Source organism: Maylandia zebra, linkage group LG16 (genome assembly GCF_041146795.1).
Source record: "Maylandia zebra isolate NMK-2024a linkage group LG16, Mzebra_GT3a, whole genome shotgun sequence".
Taxonomy (NCBI): Eukaryota; Metazoa; Chordata; class Actinopteri; order Cichliformes; family Cichlidae; genus Maylandia; species Maylandia zebra.
In genome coordinates this window covers 22,797,203-22,813,285 of record NC_135182.1, presented here as the reverse complement: position 1 = coordinate 22,813,285, position 16,083 = coordinate 22,797,203, and the positions used below count along the sequence as shown (strand labels likewise).

Below are 16,083 nucleotides of genomic sequence, written 5' to 3'. Positions count from 1 at the left end.
TCTGCACATTGGTTTGAGTTTGTATATTGGGTTGTGTGAGCTCTGTCAGGACACATCTAAGAGCACAGAACAAATATAATATATTGGAGATAATGGCTGTACAAGGCAATTTGAAAAAGAAATGTGGCATTGAGTTTTCTGACTCAGCAATCTTCCAATTATTTTCCAGAAATTCTGAGAAGAATGTGCAATTTTGCAGTCATTGGAGAGGTAAGAAATAAGCAGTGACAGTGCAAAATATGGGATTTATCAACATCAACAAAAAACAACTGCACAAACAAATGTATGGTAAATAAATCTATTCTTGGGTTTTAAACTCCTATAAGGACATTCATATTTTTGATACATATCAAATAATTATTAACTCTATCCAGCGAATTTCTTGGGAAGAAATTTCCTGGAATCATTTCAGAATCATTTCCTAATTTCTTAGGAAATGATTCTGAATTAATGACTATTTAATAATATCTGAGTTGAAATGGTTTATGGTTGGGCACTGGTGCAGCTGTGGTTCATTTTCTTCTTTCCTAGTGGAGGAGGCGCATGAAAAGAACGACACTGCAATGACTTTAGTTTGCAATTTACAAACCATTATCAGATGTCAAGACTGAAGCACAATATAATCATAACCAATAGACAATCAGCAAAACCACTGCCTGTAAGAATCAAAGGAGGACAAAAAGCCCTCTGTTTTTTGCTTTCCATATTAGTTATAGATAATCAGTACCCTACAGTCTCATACAGTTAGATATAAAATACATCTTTGAACCTATTTTAAAGTATTTTTGGAGACATGCAGCCCTGAAAATGAAACATAACTTGCCACTGTAATTTACTCTTAAAATGGACTGATTATGCTCATTTCCACCTCCATGTTTTTAATCCCAGGACTCCACCAAAGTAGTTCTAAATTATTTACAGTTTGAAAAATAGATCCTTTTTTGACCTTATATAGAGCCTAACAACCTGTCGATCACAGATCATTAGCAACAGTTAGACCCGCCCCTTCTCGTCAAATCCAACTTTTTGTAACTGAGATGGCAATGGCAGAAATCCTCTTTTTAAGATTTCAAAAACGTATGGGTAATATCACAGTAGCTACATATACTTTTGATACCATCTATGAAGAGAACGTAGAAAAAAAAACCTGTAAAAGATATACATTTACCACATACCAAGACTATACTTGTGCATTCTAATTTAGAAAAAGCAAGAAAATTCAACTGAACTTCACAATGGGAAAAAGCTCATTTTAAGACACATCCTAATAAACCCCTAAAAGGCTGCACAGCATTTTCAAGCATAACGGAAGAAACATTTTCTGGGTGAGCCATTTTGTTCACAGAGTCACAGATCTAGTGGTGCCTGACACGACCATATAAGCAGCTGACGTCAACCTAGCCCAAAAACAGGGAACAGGAAAAGAAGAAGTAGAAGGAGAAAAAAAAATTGAAAACTAAGTGTTTACAGCAGTCTGCAACCTAATGGGGATTACTTGTACGCAGGCTTGAAATTTTGGCCGTATTAAATATAAGCATCCATCATTTCCAGTTATGGCAAAAACTGAGGACTGTTCAGTGGTGGGCAGATAATGTACTGTCAGAGCTTGTTCGGTGAAAACTGCTTGGCCAGATAAAAACGTCATTATAAGCAATGAGAAGACCAAACCAGTGAGCTGAAAGGCACTGAAATGCTCTATACGCCTGAGGAAAACTGCAGGGTCAAGTTAGATTTCGATCAGTTTATGACTACAAGACACTTCTTTGACAACATACGTCTCACACCTACATGGACAGGTTTCACAGGGTAAAAACACAGTCATATTGTAAAGAAACAAAATGCTTGTTGTTTTTTGACTAAACGTATAGTGACATATCAAATATATTGAAGGGTGTTACAGTCAACGTCTTCTGCACATGCAGCTTCACTTAATGGTGTTTATCCCTCCAGTATATCCCATGATCATCAGGTAGAAAACAGGCAGTTGGTCTCCCCTTTTCCATTGTTCCCTAACTACATATTTTTCACACTGATGCTGCAGAGTGAACAAAGCTGCTGCTCCACGGTAGTGCTAACCACCTCATCTCGGTATGTAGCACTCAGGTGCCTGCTTCAGTTCCCCTCCCAGACCTCGTGGGGCGAGAACTCATCAGAATGCAGCAGGCTTACCTGCCTGCCCGTTTCTCTTCACGCATTAGTTTTCACCGTGGCACCGAGGCGGGGAGGCACAGGCCGAAAGGCATGCAGGTAGGCGCATGCGGCTCAGATGGAAGCCACAGCCTTCCTGTTGACATTTGCTGTCGACGCTCACTCGGCTGGTTAATAGAAAGATGTAAATAAGGCAACACTGCGTGTTGTTCCTCGTCATTTACATGTACGTAGGGACATTTCAAGATTAACTGCTGAACCAAGCAGTGACTCTGGGTTATATAATGAGATAATTACAAATGATTCAACAGATTTCAGTGATTCAGGTAAAACACAGCGTTCATGTCTGAGGCCCTATTGTAGTGAAAGCTGGCAGTCCAAAGTCATTAACTTTTCTGCCTGTACAATACAGGTAAGCTTGAAGATAAGCAAACTGCAGTTTGACTACAATAAAAGAAAAAAGAAAAAAAATGAATGAATGTTTACAATACCACCGGTTCACCTCTTGTTATTCCAAAAGTTATTTGCACAGTGTTGCAGATATAAAAATCATTTTCAGCTCTCAGGTGTAATCATCACAAATTAATTTTATTTTTTTTAGTCAGAGCTACAATGCCACAGGGTGCCCAGCTGACACAAAACGCATTTTCTCCCGTCATGCCTGCTAAGCCAATGAAATTAGTATTTTTAAAAAAAATGTTTCATTTGCCCATAACTGTAGCATAATCCATTTCTATTTAAATGACAATGGTTTGCTTCAAACAAAGCGACGGAGCACTTCATAATGACTGTAAAGTACATTCACACACCTTAAATCAAACACATTTTTATTACTATATAAACACTTGTTTTGCTAAATTTATTTTTGAGCAGGTGGGAAACTGACAAATGGCAATAACATGTCAGAGTTGTTTTAGGCCTTAAAATCTATTCTCTTAAGAGCTTAATAAATAAAAACAGTGTAATAAAAATTTTAAATTTCACAATTGGAAAAAGAAAAACCACAGCAAAGTGACTGTTGGTCAGACAAAACTTTGAGCTGTGAGTTTCACTATTTACTGTGCAGGGTGTGGGCCAGCACACAGGCTGGACTTAAAATGTCCCTCCGCATTAGGGAAATAGACATATTTACGACATTTCTTTAGCGCATAAGCTACAACTTTAACTAAATTCACTATATTAGCCTACAAGCACTTTTTCAAATTTAAGTCATATTGCTGATATATTACACTTATTTTAAGGTTCTACTGTGAATTATCAGGATTAATTATCTTTATTTATTCCAATACAGGTAGAGATGTATGTATGTCCCTGCAGTGTAGCGCCAATAAATGTGTGTCACACATTTATTTTGAAAGGGAAAGAAAGTCTATTTTGGACACTTAAAGTGAAGAAAAAAAAAAAACGTGAAAAAAGCAGGCAAGCACAACAAGAGGAAAGATCCAAGAAGAGATTACAAGTTTTTTAGACTAATGTAGCAAATTTAGGAGGAAAAAAATGTCTATTTTTCCCATCAAGGAGAATACCCTTTCAATAACAATAAAGAGAAATATGATGTCAATAAAATAACATGTAATAACTAATCTTACCATTAACCTCCTAGAACCTGGCATCCACATATGTGGACATCACATTTTGAGACGTCTAGACCAAAATACTTAATTTTTCTCTACAAGAGCCTAGAGCTGGGCGATAGAACGATAACGATATGTATCGCGATATAACTTTTACTCGATAGAGAAATTAAGCTATCGCGATAGACCTCGCCGCTCTTGTCCTCTTAAAAAAAATAAATAAATATTAAAAAAAAAAAAGGTCAGCCAATCCAAATCAAGTAGCGCAGAGCCGAACCAATCACAGCCGCAGCGTCACGTCGCGTGACTTGTTACGTACAGCACAAGTGCCAAGCCGCACGTGTGTTTGTTTGGGAAGCAGCCAGCGGGTAATGGAGCCAGCGCATAATGGAGGAAATGAGTGTGCCGACTAGAAAAATCAACCGAGCGTGACCGAAGAGAAAACAGATGATGGTTCCAATGCCGGAGAGATTGTCGAACGGAAGAGCCATAGAAGTTCCGTAGTGTGAAGGTATTTCGGCTATTTCAAGTCTGACAAAAAACAGAGTAGCGTGCACTGTAAATTGTGCCGAAAGCAAGTCTGGAAATACAATAAACTGGTGCATGCGTCACACTGTGCGCTACGTTATTGTTTCGGTGAAATGAATTTCTACAATACTGTTACTGTTAATTGTACTCTCTGCAGTGTTTAAATGCTTACATATACACACAGTTACTGTCCGTCCACACATACGACTCGGTTCTGCTTCTATGCCCCAGCTTTGTTTACTTTTTCCCACCGAGGCTTCTAGACTTCTGATTGGCCAACATTTCTGCACGGTTAGGAATCTAGCGCCACCTGCTGCTTTGGCATGTTCATAGCAGCGTTTTCCTTCATTTCTGCCTTTATGTGTGGACGGGATTATTTTTTAAAACGAAAACGGAAAATCTCCGTTTTCAAAAATACCCGTGTACGTGTGGACGTAGCCTCAGTCTCTGACTGGAAGCGCTAATTCGTCATTCGGCTTTTGTCAGACTAAAGTAACTGTTAAAACTGTTTGAAAAGCTAAGCTATACAACAAGGAGAGATTGAGAATTTCCTTTTAGTTCTCAGTTTATTTGATATTGACAAAAGTTAGTCAGTTTTGTCTGTTCTTCTGTAAAACAAACTAAGATTTATTTTTAGAATTAATATTTTGTTTCTAAGTGGAATTGACAATTTAGTCTGTTTCGTTTGCTCTATTTTGAAACTTAAACGCTTTAGCGGCTGCCTTTTGTGTAGTTTGCAATATTTGCCTTTATTTATCTGAAAAAGTCTCATGTTCCTTAAGTACATCTACCCTGTTGAACTTATGGGAAATAAATATTTAAATAAAAACAAGCTGCTGATTATTTCACATTTTACTTGTGAGCAACGGCACATTTAAATCTTACAAATATAGTTATTTGGCTTATATCGTGATAGATATCGCTATCGCCTGAAATGAAAAAAACATATCGTGATATGAAAAAATCTCATATCGCCCAGCTCTACAAGAGCCTGATATCCACTTACGAGGACATTATACTGCCACTGTTCTATCAAAATTTGAAACAAATGTACTTATGCGTGGATCTCATTTTTTTCACAAAAACAAAACTTAAGTAAAAAATTAAAAAAAAATCTGGTAACTCTTTGTTTTTACATTCTTTAGGCCCCAATCAACCAAAATAGCAACGAAAAATTAAAAATGCATGCCATGAAAGAGGTCGGGCCTTAGGAAGTTAAGGCTTCAGCAGGCATGTTGCCAAGACTCTGATTACGTATCGACTAGAGTAATTTGAACCAGGCCTTGTAATTACAGAAGTTTTCAAAATTAAAGCTTCTATTGATAACACGCAGACAAATGTTTGTGTAAAAATGAAGGAAACATAACTAATCTATCACTGTTACTGTGTGATTTTGTGCGTGGTGAGGACCAATATAGGTCATCCATTCACTTAAACACAGAAATTCAAAGTGTAATTAAATACCTTCTTATTCAAATGATTATTGTCATATAGAAGAGAGAAGGAGTGGGAGAAAGAAAGAGGCTGTCGGGTGAGCTACACTAACTGGTATCAACAGAGAGCGAGAGAGACAGCAGCGCACTGCGCTGTAAATTCATTAACTTCTCTCAAGAGAAACCGCCTAAGCTTTCAAGGAGAAAATACAACAGGCACAAATTTTCAGCTAACTCCCGTCTTCTCTATTGTTCAAGGTTTTTCTACTTTCAATAGAAAAGGTAGCTATCTGCTGCACTAAGTGACTTCATCCTCACTCTAGCCCATTACATGTTTTTTTTTCCTGCAGAGGCAGAACCTGACGTAATATCCCTACTGTTTAAAAATAATAATAACGTGAAAGTCTAAATATAAATGCAAGAAAAACCACATCCATTAATTACAGGTGACCTACTTCTTAACAACTCTCGAGATAAAATGTTTTGTTGTGTTTTTCCACTGAGGCTTCTGGTGTAAAAAAATCTCAAACAGTATGAGAAAACCATCCAGGCTCAGTGTACCTAAAAACCCCTGAAGCCCTAGAACATCAAGCTCAAGTCAGGAGGTATGGGATCCACATCAGTACACAATGCATTAAAAAAAAAGATAAAGAAAGTTTCTTCGTCTCTTGAACAACTGCTCTTAATCGTGACATGCATGCTCCAAACAAATAAGTATCTGTCAGCGTGACATAGGCCGTTTATGCTTTCAGAAAGGAAAACAAATTCATATTTATTTTAACTACTTCAAATAAAAGCTGATGAAAAAAAATCCTCTGTTGCTTGTTGTTAAAGGTGGGGCCCAAACCCCTTAGATCCACCTAAAATACTGCTGTAGAGCCTCGGCAACATAGAAACACACTAGGAAAACAGTCAACAACATCCTGGCAACCATAGATCACTAAAGAAAAATGTTTATTCCCTGAGCACTTGAAAACGTACGCTGCACACCGGAAACAGAGAATGGCCACCTTCTGTAATACATTTCAAAGGGTGCAACATTTTGAAAGAGTAGATACCTGATTTCCTGTGTGTGAGACACTTTTCACACTTTCACTACCACAGCGCAGTCGATGAGTGGCTGCCAGCAACCGCTCGCACACCAATCTGCGAATACGCATTCGTCCCTAGCAACCACAGGTTGCCAGGCCTGCCTGAGGCCAGCAGACAAACTACAAAGAAGATTAACAGCACTGGTGTAAGGGACTGTTTACAAAGCACAACACTAAAAAACAAACACATTCTGGTATAAATTCACTCACATACAGTGGGGTTTTTTCCCCTCACCAAAAGCATTTTACACATTTGTGATATCCTGCCGATGGTACTGCCATACAATGTGTAAATGTGCTTCCAAGCCTTTTTTTTTCTTTAAATTTAAACTATTAAATTTCAATGTACAATAATGGGACTAGAGAGAATTGGAGGGAAAATTATTTACAGTAGATGTCTATTAGAAAGTGCAGTAACTAAATTTAAGGAAGGGCCTCCATTCTTATTTCCTTCAATGCAATGTGCAAGCACAATGGAGGACCCCTACATTCTGGTGACACTCCAGGAGACGTTATTACTGAATTTAATAAATGTAATACGTATGTATCAACTTTTTTAAATAAATGGTAAACTTACCCTGAATGAATATACATTTGGAGGAAAAATGTGCCTTTAATCTGACTTTTTTTAACCATTGGCCTTAAGTGCACTAATAATACAACCCTTTTTGTTTTTAAGATAACACAAACAAATGTTGTGCTAACATTTAAAAAGAAAAAAAATGTAAACATGTTCTTTACATGTAAAAACAGCCTACTAGATTTAAATGAACTCAAGGCCTCTGAACACAAAGACTTTCCGCGCAGCCGCCATCTTACCTTCCATTGATTTTCCTTTTTAAATACTTATCTCAGATAACTTTCATTTCAACGGTCACCAGGAAATGGGAACTGTATGTTTAGTAACACTAGAAAAATATGATAAAGCAAGCCTAAAACTCTTTATCCACGTCGCCTCAAAAATACCGTTTTAAAGAGCTTATTTGTTTTTAAAAAACCGGAAGCTCGACCACCCTTTGTCTGGGAATTAGTGCCACGTATCTCTTCTGTAATGTCTCTGGTGGAATAAAGAAGTTTAAATTATTCAAAGAAAAAAAAAGTTAAAAGAACCAGACCTGTTTTAACTGACCAGGCTTTACATAAAACGTTCAGTTGATATCTGCTGACTTACATTCACTGTAAGCTAAACCATTCATAGTTAACGAGGTAAACACAATACAGGCTAGCGCTCTTTTCTTGCTAATGTGCCTTACGTTACCTTTTTTTCCTCATGCTGAGAGAAGCTGCTGTTTCTTGTTTGTGCTCACAATTTTCCATGTAGAAACCTAGCAACAACAAACGTTGGGGGTCTGAAGAGCTTCTAGACACGATTGCGAGGTCGCTACCAAGCGCTGACCAATGAGGAATGTTTGAGTCCGTCCCACATCATTTCCGGTTTCACACACACTCTCTATTCCCACTTTCGTATCAAATCCCTACTGTACTGAGTAATAAAGGAGAAAACATCCAGAAAACATAACATAAACAGCTGCTCTTAAGGGAATAGTATTCTATTAGCCTATATTAGTCTCCCAAATTAATACATATAAATCTAATTTTCAAACTGTTGTTATACTTGAATGGGATGGTAGGGACTGCAGGATTCCCATGTGAAGAAAAAAAAAAAAAAAAAGTAAAATAAGGTCTTAAAATCTCTTCTATTTTGTGTGTATATATTAGCATTACGAGCTTCCAAAGGTTTATGGCTCAAACGAGGAGCCACCTATTTACCTGTATTTTGCAAATCCAAATTATTATAACATAAGATAATCAGTAAAAAAAGATGTACATTTTTTTTCCTCAAAAACTTCTAGAATTATATTTATTTCTAAAGTTAAATACTGGACACAGACTTCTGCTGCACTGAAAAGTAATTTCTCTGTGCTAATTTTAAAAAAAAAGTTAATTGTGTAAATTGCATGGCTGCCAAACTTGCTGTGATTTCACAGATCACGCTCACGGGAATGAGTGTTACACTCATAACTAAGCGTATAGGCTAATTCACGAGGGACGTGGAGCATTATGTGTAATCCTGTTCAAAAAGTAATTTCTGGTAATCACGCAAAATGCAGAAAACATTCAATCAGCTGCAATTACAGCATTTACATTTTAATGCGTTGGGGCTCAAACCACTTCCTTCACCACTGAGCCACAAGCAACAGAACAAAAAGGGAGGGGGGGGGGGAGGAAGAATAATAAACAGAAAGATAATTCAAGAGTGCTCCTCATGTGCCGTCCTGTCCTGTGCACATCAAATGCCTGCCGGCTCCTCCAGAAACCGAGGACCCTTCTGTCCCCGTCACAAAGCACAAAGTCAGCACAGTCAGTGACAGACATACAGCCAGACAACGGGGACACACATGCACATCCAAAACACATTAATGTACAGTATAGCGGACTAGTTTGTCTACTCCTCTCTACATGCACACACTGATGCATTTCCTGTGTCTGCCTCTCACACACCTCAGTGCCTACAGCTACTGACAGGTGGATACCAGCTCATACTGCGGCGGTGCAGTGTGTGGGTCCGCTGCTAGCTGCTCCTCATGGCTGCTTCTGTTGCTTTATGTTGAGTTGTGCAGCTTGTTCCTGAGGTCTCATCCTTTAATCTGCCAACCATAAGGTGTTATACCGTAGCTGGAAGGCTCAGCGCGTCTGCCATAGGTGTAGGTCCCAGGATCAATAACACATGCACACCACTCAACATTACGCAAGCCCTCAAACTGTTCCTGCTTTCTGTCTGCTGCTCTCTCTACAGTCTGTCTCTCAACGTCTCCGTCTTACTTCTCCCTCCAGCTCCCTCTGGAGAGCAAGCTTTACTTGTTCACACACACTTGAATGCACTGCCCCCCACCTCCCCCACCTCCATCTGCAGGGAAGTTCCTAACAGAGAGCGAAAATACGCACGGTAACTAGCAGGAGGTGAGTGAAGATTCATCCTCTGGGAAACAGAAACCCTGCACGTCTGGTCAATGAGCAACATCTTTCAAAACACCCCTGCCAGTCGCAGCTGCCGTCACTGTGGAGTCCTTAATCTCCAAACATCGGCACAACGCAGCTTTTGGAAAGAGTGTGTTCTCAAACACCGGGTCAGGAAATCACCGCCAAATTGGGGGAAATATTTATTAACGATGCCTCGGTCGCCATGTTTATTTTAAAATTTGGTGGGTTAACTTTATTTTAAGCCTACTTTGTATATTTATACAGGTTTACACCTATTCTTTTGCAGTCTTCCTTCTCACCTTTATTACAGTTTAGACTAATTAAATTAAAGAAGCAACACCTGACCTTTAATCCTGCAGTATTTAAGTGCTTATTTAAAAAGCCGCAAATATCGGAAATAATAATTCATTTAAGAGTTGGACAGAAATAAAAGCAGTTAAACATTAATTAATCAATAAATATTCAGCTGATTGTTGAAACATTTATTTTTTTTAGCGCCTTTAATAAATGCAAAGTCCCAGCAGTTTTAGGAATGCAAGAAAAACAAAAATAATAATAAAATAACAAGCACACATTAAAAGTAAATTCCTTTGCTTGCATTTGACAAGAGCAAACTTAAAGTAAACTTTCCACGAATGTGACACCTTTTTAAAAATAACAATGCTAGTGAAGAATACGAAAAAGATCCAGTGACAAGTAGGAACAGTAGGATATTAAATTAGCTGCTGACTTGCAGCAATTTTACATAACTGGGTAAAATGCAGTAACGGTGATAAGCCATCAGGAGATTAAGAAGGAGGTGGGATTATGTACAGTACATAGGACGCACTCGTGCGTGCCGGTTTAAGGTTAAAATAACGTGAACAGGCCGCTCTATTTAGAAGAGGGAGTGTGTGGAGGGGCAGCAGCGTGAAGGAGAAAGAGGCGCTCATCAACCCCTCTGTTTTCCTCACTGTCCTCTACGGGGGAAAAGAGCAGCTTTTAAGGTTTATGGCCATCCGGCTCCACGAGGGGGTGGAGTCAAATGGATTAGAGCCTCCGATACATTAATTACATTATAGTGCTCCTCCCAAAACCTTAGATCATCTTGTGTCACGTGACTCACAAGTGGCTGAAGTGGCATTATCCCTGTCAGACTTTAATCCTGTGGCTAAAATGGCTCCAAATCCTGATCTGCTCTGTGAAATGAAGTGGGGGGCTCGACAGGAAGCGCACAGGAAATAGAAAGGATTCAGAGCTACGTGTGCTTCAGCGTGAGGAGCAGTTGATTTGGGTGAGGAAGGAGGAGTTTGGCAGATGCCTGCACACTGTGTGGGAATGTAGTATATAGACTAATTCAATTATGGAAGCTGCTGACAGGGATACCGGCCCTGATCGATAACCAATAAATACTTGTGTAAATATCCTAGGATGACATCGATACCTCGGGTTAGAAAGCCGATCTGCACAACAGCGGGTAGCGGGTGGAAATGCCTATTTACGTGGATAGCATTTAAAGTGAGACAGAGAAGGCGAGAGAGAGTTATTGGCGATTGTGAAAAAGCCTGAGGGAAAGGTTTGTTGTTCTAGTCTCTTATATATGGGACTAGAAGGAGCTCAGTGGAGTCTAAACGTCTGCCAAGCTGCAGCAACTCTTCAACGCGCATGAAGTTGCGGCCCGAGTAGCAGTTTATGTTTCTTTACTGTTTGCTTTCCAGGTTTGATTATGTAACAAACTGCTACAACTTGCAAACGCAGCAACACAAAAACAGGATATATTGTATACAAGGGTCAGACTTCTGCCAAATCTAATGTGCAGTTTTACTTAAAGACAATCACAGGCTGAAAATAACCCCCTTTAAAGATCTGCATTTCTTAGATCCACCTGAGTTGCAACCAAAGTATTAATAACAATGACAGGCAAGCAGGATGTCAAAGTCCACTCATTTAACAACTGTTTCTAGTCGCACTCGAGTTTACGCCACTCCTCCACAGAAACACCAAAACAAATCTGCAAGTATTTACAGGCCGGCTGCTTTCATCATTCCTGGCAGAAAACAAACGAGCCTGGTTCCCCTCTTTAACAAACACCCTGTCTAAGTTGAAGGGGTTATTAGGAGTGAAGGCTGTTCTGAAAAACGGGCTGCCAGTTCTTCAAGACAACCACAACAACTGCCCTGAAAAGCACCATCTCGGTGTGAAGGCCCTGGCGGATTCGAGCTTGTGACAGCCACATAATGGTAATGGGATCATTCGTCATGACCAGACCTCACATCTGCAGCGGTGGATTGTATTTTACAACAACGAGCGAAAAGACGGCAAAAGCAAATAAAACTGCATTTTTTTCCCCTCAGTGGCATTTCTGTGATTTGATCAAATCAGGGTCCATCTGTGTGTGTGTGTCTGTGTGTGTGACTGTGTGAGAGAGAGAGAACCTGGCTTATGAATCCTACATAGGCATACGCCATCTTTAATAATGTACCATAATAAAGGAGGAAACTGTAACTGTGATACCGTAAATGCTTCACCAATGCCCGGGGTGCGTGTCTCGGTGCTTCTATCAAAGGGTACGACAATTGCGCTTGACAAAAGGAAGAACAAACACAAGTCCCTTCTAATTACACTTGTGTCATCTTCAGTGGCTCCACATCTGCACCACCACTGTCTCTTCATCAACAATCTACCCTCTGAAGCTTGTCACTCTATTTCCCTGTAATTTATCGTCCCGCAACGTTAAGCGACCGGAAACCTCCCAGCCTGGAGTCACTCCTCACACCACTTGAAACAAAACCATCTCAGTTGCCATCACTGAAATGAACTCTTGCTTCCCACCGGAGGGGCGGTGGTGGGGGGAGAAGGGAGGTTGGCAGTAGCACAGAGGCATAATACACACACGCAATGACACGGCCACACATACGTCTACTGTTGTTGAAGGATCTGAATGGCGGCAACCACAACTCTACTAAGAATAAGTCGCTTGTCTCCGTTGCGCTATCTGATATGGCGGCTCACATTCAGCTTACTATACATAACATACAGTTCTAAGCTATTTACACCAACTCATGCTAAGACATAGCAGGCTTCATTCTGCATTACCACTCCGTGCCAGGGGAGCAGTGGCGTCACAGCCAGCGGGATGCAGTGGGAGACAGTTCACGCAATCTAGGTGGCAAAGCATGCACATGTGAGAAGGAGGAGAGGAAGGAGGAGGATGCAGGGAAGACAGGCACCAAATACTGCAGTGCGAGAAGTGTGTGACAGTCCCTGGAGAGAGGAGGTGAGCTGCAGCTGGATCTTTTGGAATTTATAATTATTAAAAATAAAAATCACCTGAGCAGAAGCGTGTTAACAGAAGCGGCTCTGGTCGCACCGTGCTTAAAGGCAAAGACCCTCTTTAACTTTCCCAACACTCTGAACAAGAAGACACGCATGGCTGCCTCAGTATCAAATATTTATTAACCTGGTGGGCTGAAGATGCCCTCGTGCTTGCCTTCAGGTTCTCAGATTGTGCTCCTCAATGCACGCTTGCTTCAAGTTTAATTGGATTTGTGTGAGCGTGTGCTTCGTTTAACCTGACAGGGAGAGCTCATTCACCAATCAGTGTCATAATGTTGTTTGCATGTGTGAGACAGAGGCTCTGCGTTGCTGGATGGGCAACAACGGCAGCATACATGCAAGGAGACCACGATAAACGCACACACAAATGAATCAGTCAGCTGCTAAATCACATTGCTGTTTGGCAGTTTCCTGCATGCTGTTTCACCACGACGTAATTACAAATATGTGAATGTAACAATTTAAAACTCACAGGAAGGACATACAGTTGTATTCCTCGTGTACGCTATGCTACGCAGCAGCTCCTGCACCCACAGGAATCCCTTAGAATAGACTTTTTAGTTAGATGCACACAGACTGAACACTTCACAATAAATTGCTTAACTCCTCCTGAAATATATTAGCTAAGGGTCAGCAAGACGACAACTATTTACAAGCTGATACTGTTTCTTTCACATTCTGCTCACGGCTCTTTTTGAGCAGCTCTGCTGCGTCTATATGAAAATACTCTCCAGCTCTGCCTGCAAACTGCCGTTTGGTCTGATACGATCAAAAGGACTCCCTTAAGGTCCCTTGTGTTTCCATGCAAATGCGAGACTCCTGTCATTCCATTTGCTTATCGCCATATCCAGTTTTCTCATGCATGTTTTTCTCATCCAAAAGCAACTGACTGGGTATTGGCGTGAACTTGGCCACTTGGCAGGGCCGCAGACGGATTTGTCCTACTCTCCAGCTCCTGCCTGTTGCTTATCACCCAACTCATCACTGGGCTCACCAAGTCAAAGTCAGACTCAGGCATACCAGTGTAACACAACAGGCTTCACTGTATATCACAATTCACAAATGCAAAGCAGCACTGCTAACACTGACATGGCCCAAGGACACTGTAGCTAAGAACCACAATTTTTAAAAGTGGCAAAAACTGAATCACAAAGACAGAATAACCATGTTTCCTTTCAAGAAAAATGAATAAATCAGTAAAAGAACAGATTGACATTTTGTCTAAGGCTTATTAGTTTTCATGCTGACACTAAGTCATATATGCTGCTAAATACATAACTACAAAAACACTAAGTCATATATATATATATATATATATAATTTTTTATTTTTTATTTTTTTATTTTTAGTTAGAGGAACAGCTTCAAAAGAAGACAGTTTAATGTGACTGCTTCCTGTTTAACATGCAAAGTAAAAGTAGCTGTTTGTGTAGAGTATCTGAAAACAGCATACTAAACATTTAAAGCAGTCTGATATTCACTCACTCGGCTTTAAAACTAAAATGTGATTTTAGGGATTCGTCCAGCTCTGTGTGGGTTGGGATGTTTTTGCTAAGTTTTATTTTAATGTTACAGCTGGATACAAGTGAAGGAGGTGTCTCGCATTCAGCATGGGGAAGAAGATCGAGTATCTTAAGATTTCAGATACATATAATTTGATTTCTTTTTCAAGAAGTGGGCATACATGGTTAATGTGAGAATATACATGATTTCAATGTGCTTTAACGTTTAATGTGATTTGCAACAGCTGGAAATCCTAATGATTGCGAGCAGACCACACATACCCTGCTGAGAAAGGACACTAACGGCCTCACACAGCCTCCCCATGAGCCTCAGTGACGGGGAAAGAAATGCTGCCCTCTATCAGCAGTGCTCATTTCTCCCTATAAGTATGCATGTGGGACATGCTCATCTTTGACTCGGAAGTCCTCTCTGTGGCTTCCTCTTCCATCAGAAACAGTGCGAAACAGGGAAAGCACAATAGCCGGACTGTGCTCTAGGTTGTGTCGGAGGCTCAGCTGTGCGATGACCCTACTGTAGATGACTTGTTCTGATGGCGGTGGCAGTGGTAGTGATTCTGCTGCATACATATGGAAAAGGGTGGAAATGACGGCCGCGAGAGGGTTCATAAATAAGAAAGGTCACAAAAGGGCTGCGGCTGTGACATAGATGGACAGCCCATTCAGCAGTTTTCCCTGCTGCACTTGTGGAAAGAAAATGAGCACTTGAAGGTTTGAAGTGCCAGCTTTGCACAGGCATTTTTATTGAGGCACCTTACTCGGCTGTGAATTCACTGTCATATAAAATCAGCACTCTGACCACTGCGCCGCCCATATCCCAAGCCACGGATACACGCCTGGACTGCACTCTCCACTCTCCTGGGAATGGATGGAAATTACAAGATGCCCAAACTGACAGCAGTTTGTGACAAACAAAATCTGTAATCTTGCAATTTTGATATCAAGAGTTATTAAAGTGATCGGCTGCAGGGTGAATCTCAGGGGGTTCTATAAAATACATAAATAAAAAGCAGGAAAAGTTTTGTTTTGCAGCTTGCGAGGTCCTTCTATTCACCGGAGCGCTTTGGGTCTAATTTCTGAAAGTTCGAGCTCTGCTTCTTTAACTAAAGCAAAACACTCAAAACTGGTTTCCGTGGCAACGCGGAACAGTTGGACCTGAATAAAGCGCGACCTGTAAACACACATGGACACACACGCGCATTCAACAGCACAATGACACAGTTTTGCTCCCACATCAAGATGCTGTAAATGTCAGAGGACTGTATCTTGTGGCATTTCTCTTCGCGGATAAATATCAAACGATGTTACTGCCGCTACATGGGGAATAAATTTTTTTTTAAAAAGCTGTCTGGAAATCTGGAAGTTCCTGGAAATGAAACTGGGTTTAGAAACTTTTGAGTGGGGCGACCAGCCTAAAGCGCACTTTGTGTTCAGACTCAAAGGAGTTGGATTTCTGCAAGAAAAACTGCCTAATATTGGCAATAATATTGTTT

The 16,083-nt window shown here is 40.3% G+C and overlaps 1 protein-coding gene across 7 annotated transcripts in view; it reads right to left on the bottom strand.

The window, feature by feature from the left end:
* igf2bp2a (insulin-like growth factor 2 mRNA binding protein 2a) overlaps positions 1-16,083 on the bottom strand; it is a 64,311-nt gene that overhangs the window by 39,375 nt on the left and 8,853 nt on the right. The window contains exons 1-2 of one of the 7 annotated variants that reach the window (XM_076875094.1): positions 8,033-8,152; positions 6,742-6,894 (exon numbers count right to left, since the gene is read on the bottom strand). The exons of 4 other annotated variants lie outside the window; for them this stretch is intronic. In XM_076875094.1, coding sequence (XP_076731209.1) covers positions 6,742-6,843 — 102 coding nt within the window. In that variant the 5' untranslated portion in view covers positions 6,844-6,894; positions 8,033-8,152. Of the gene's footprint in view, positions 1-6,741; positions 6,895-8,032; positions 8,181-16,083 lie in introns of those variants that run through there. 2 more of the 7 variants (XM_004555444.5, XM_076875095.1) reach the window with 2 other exon arrangements.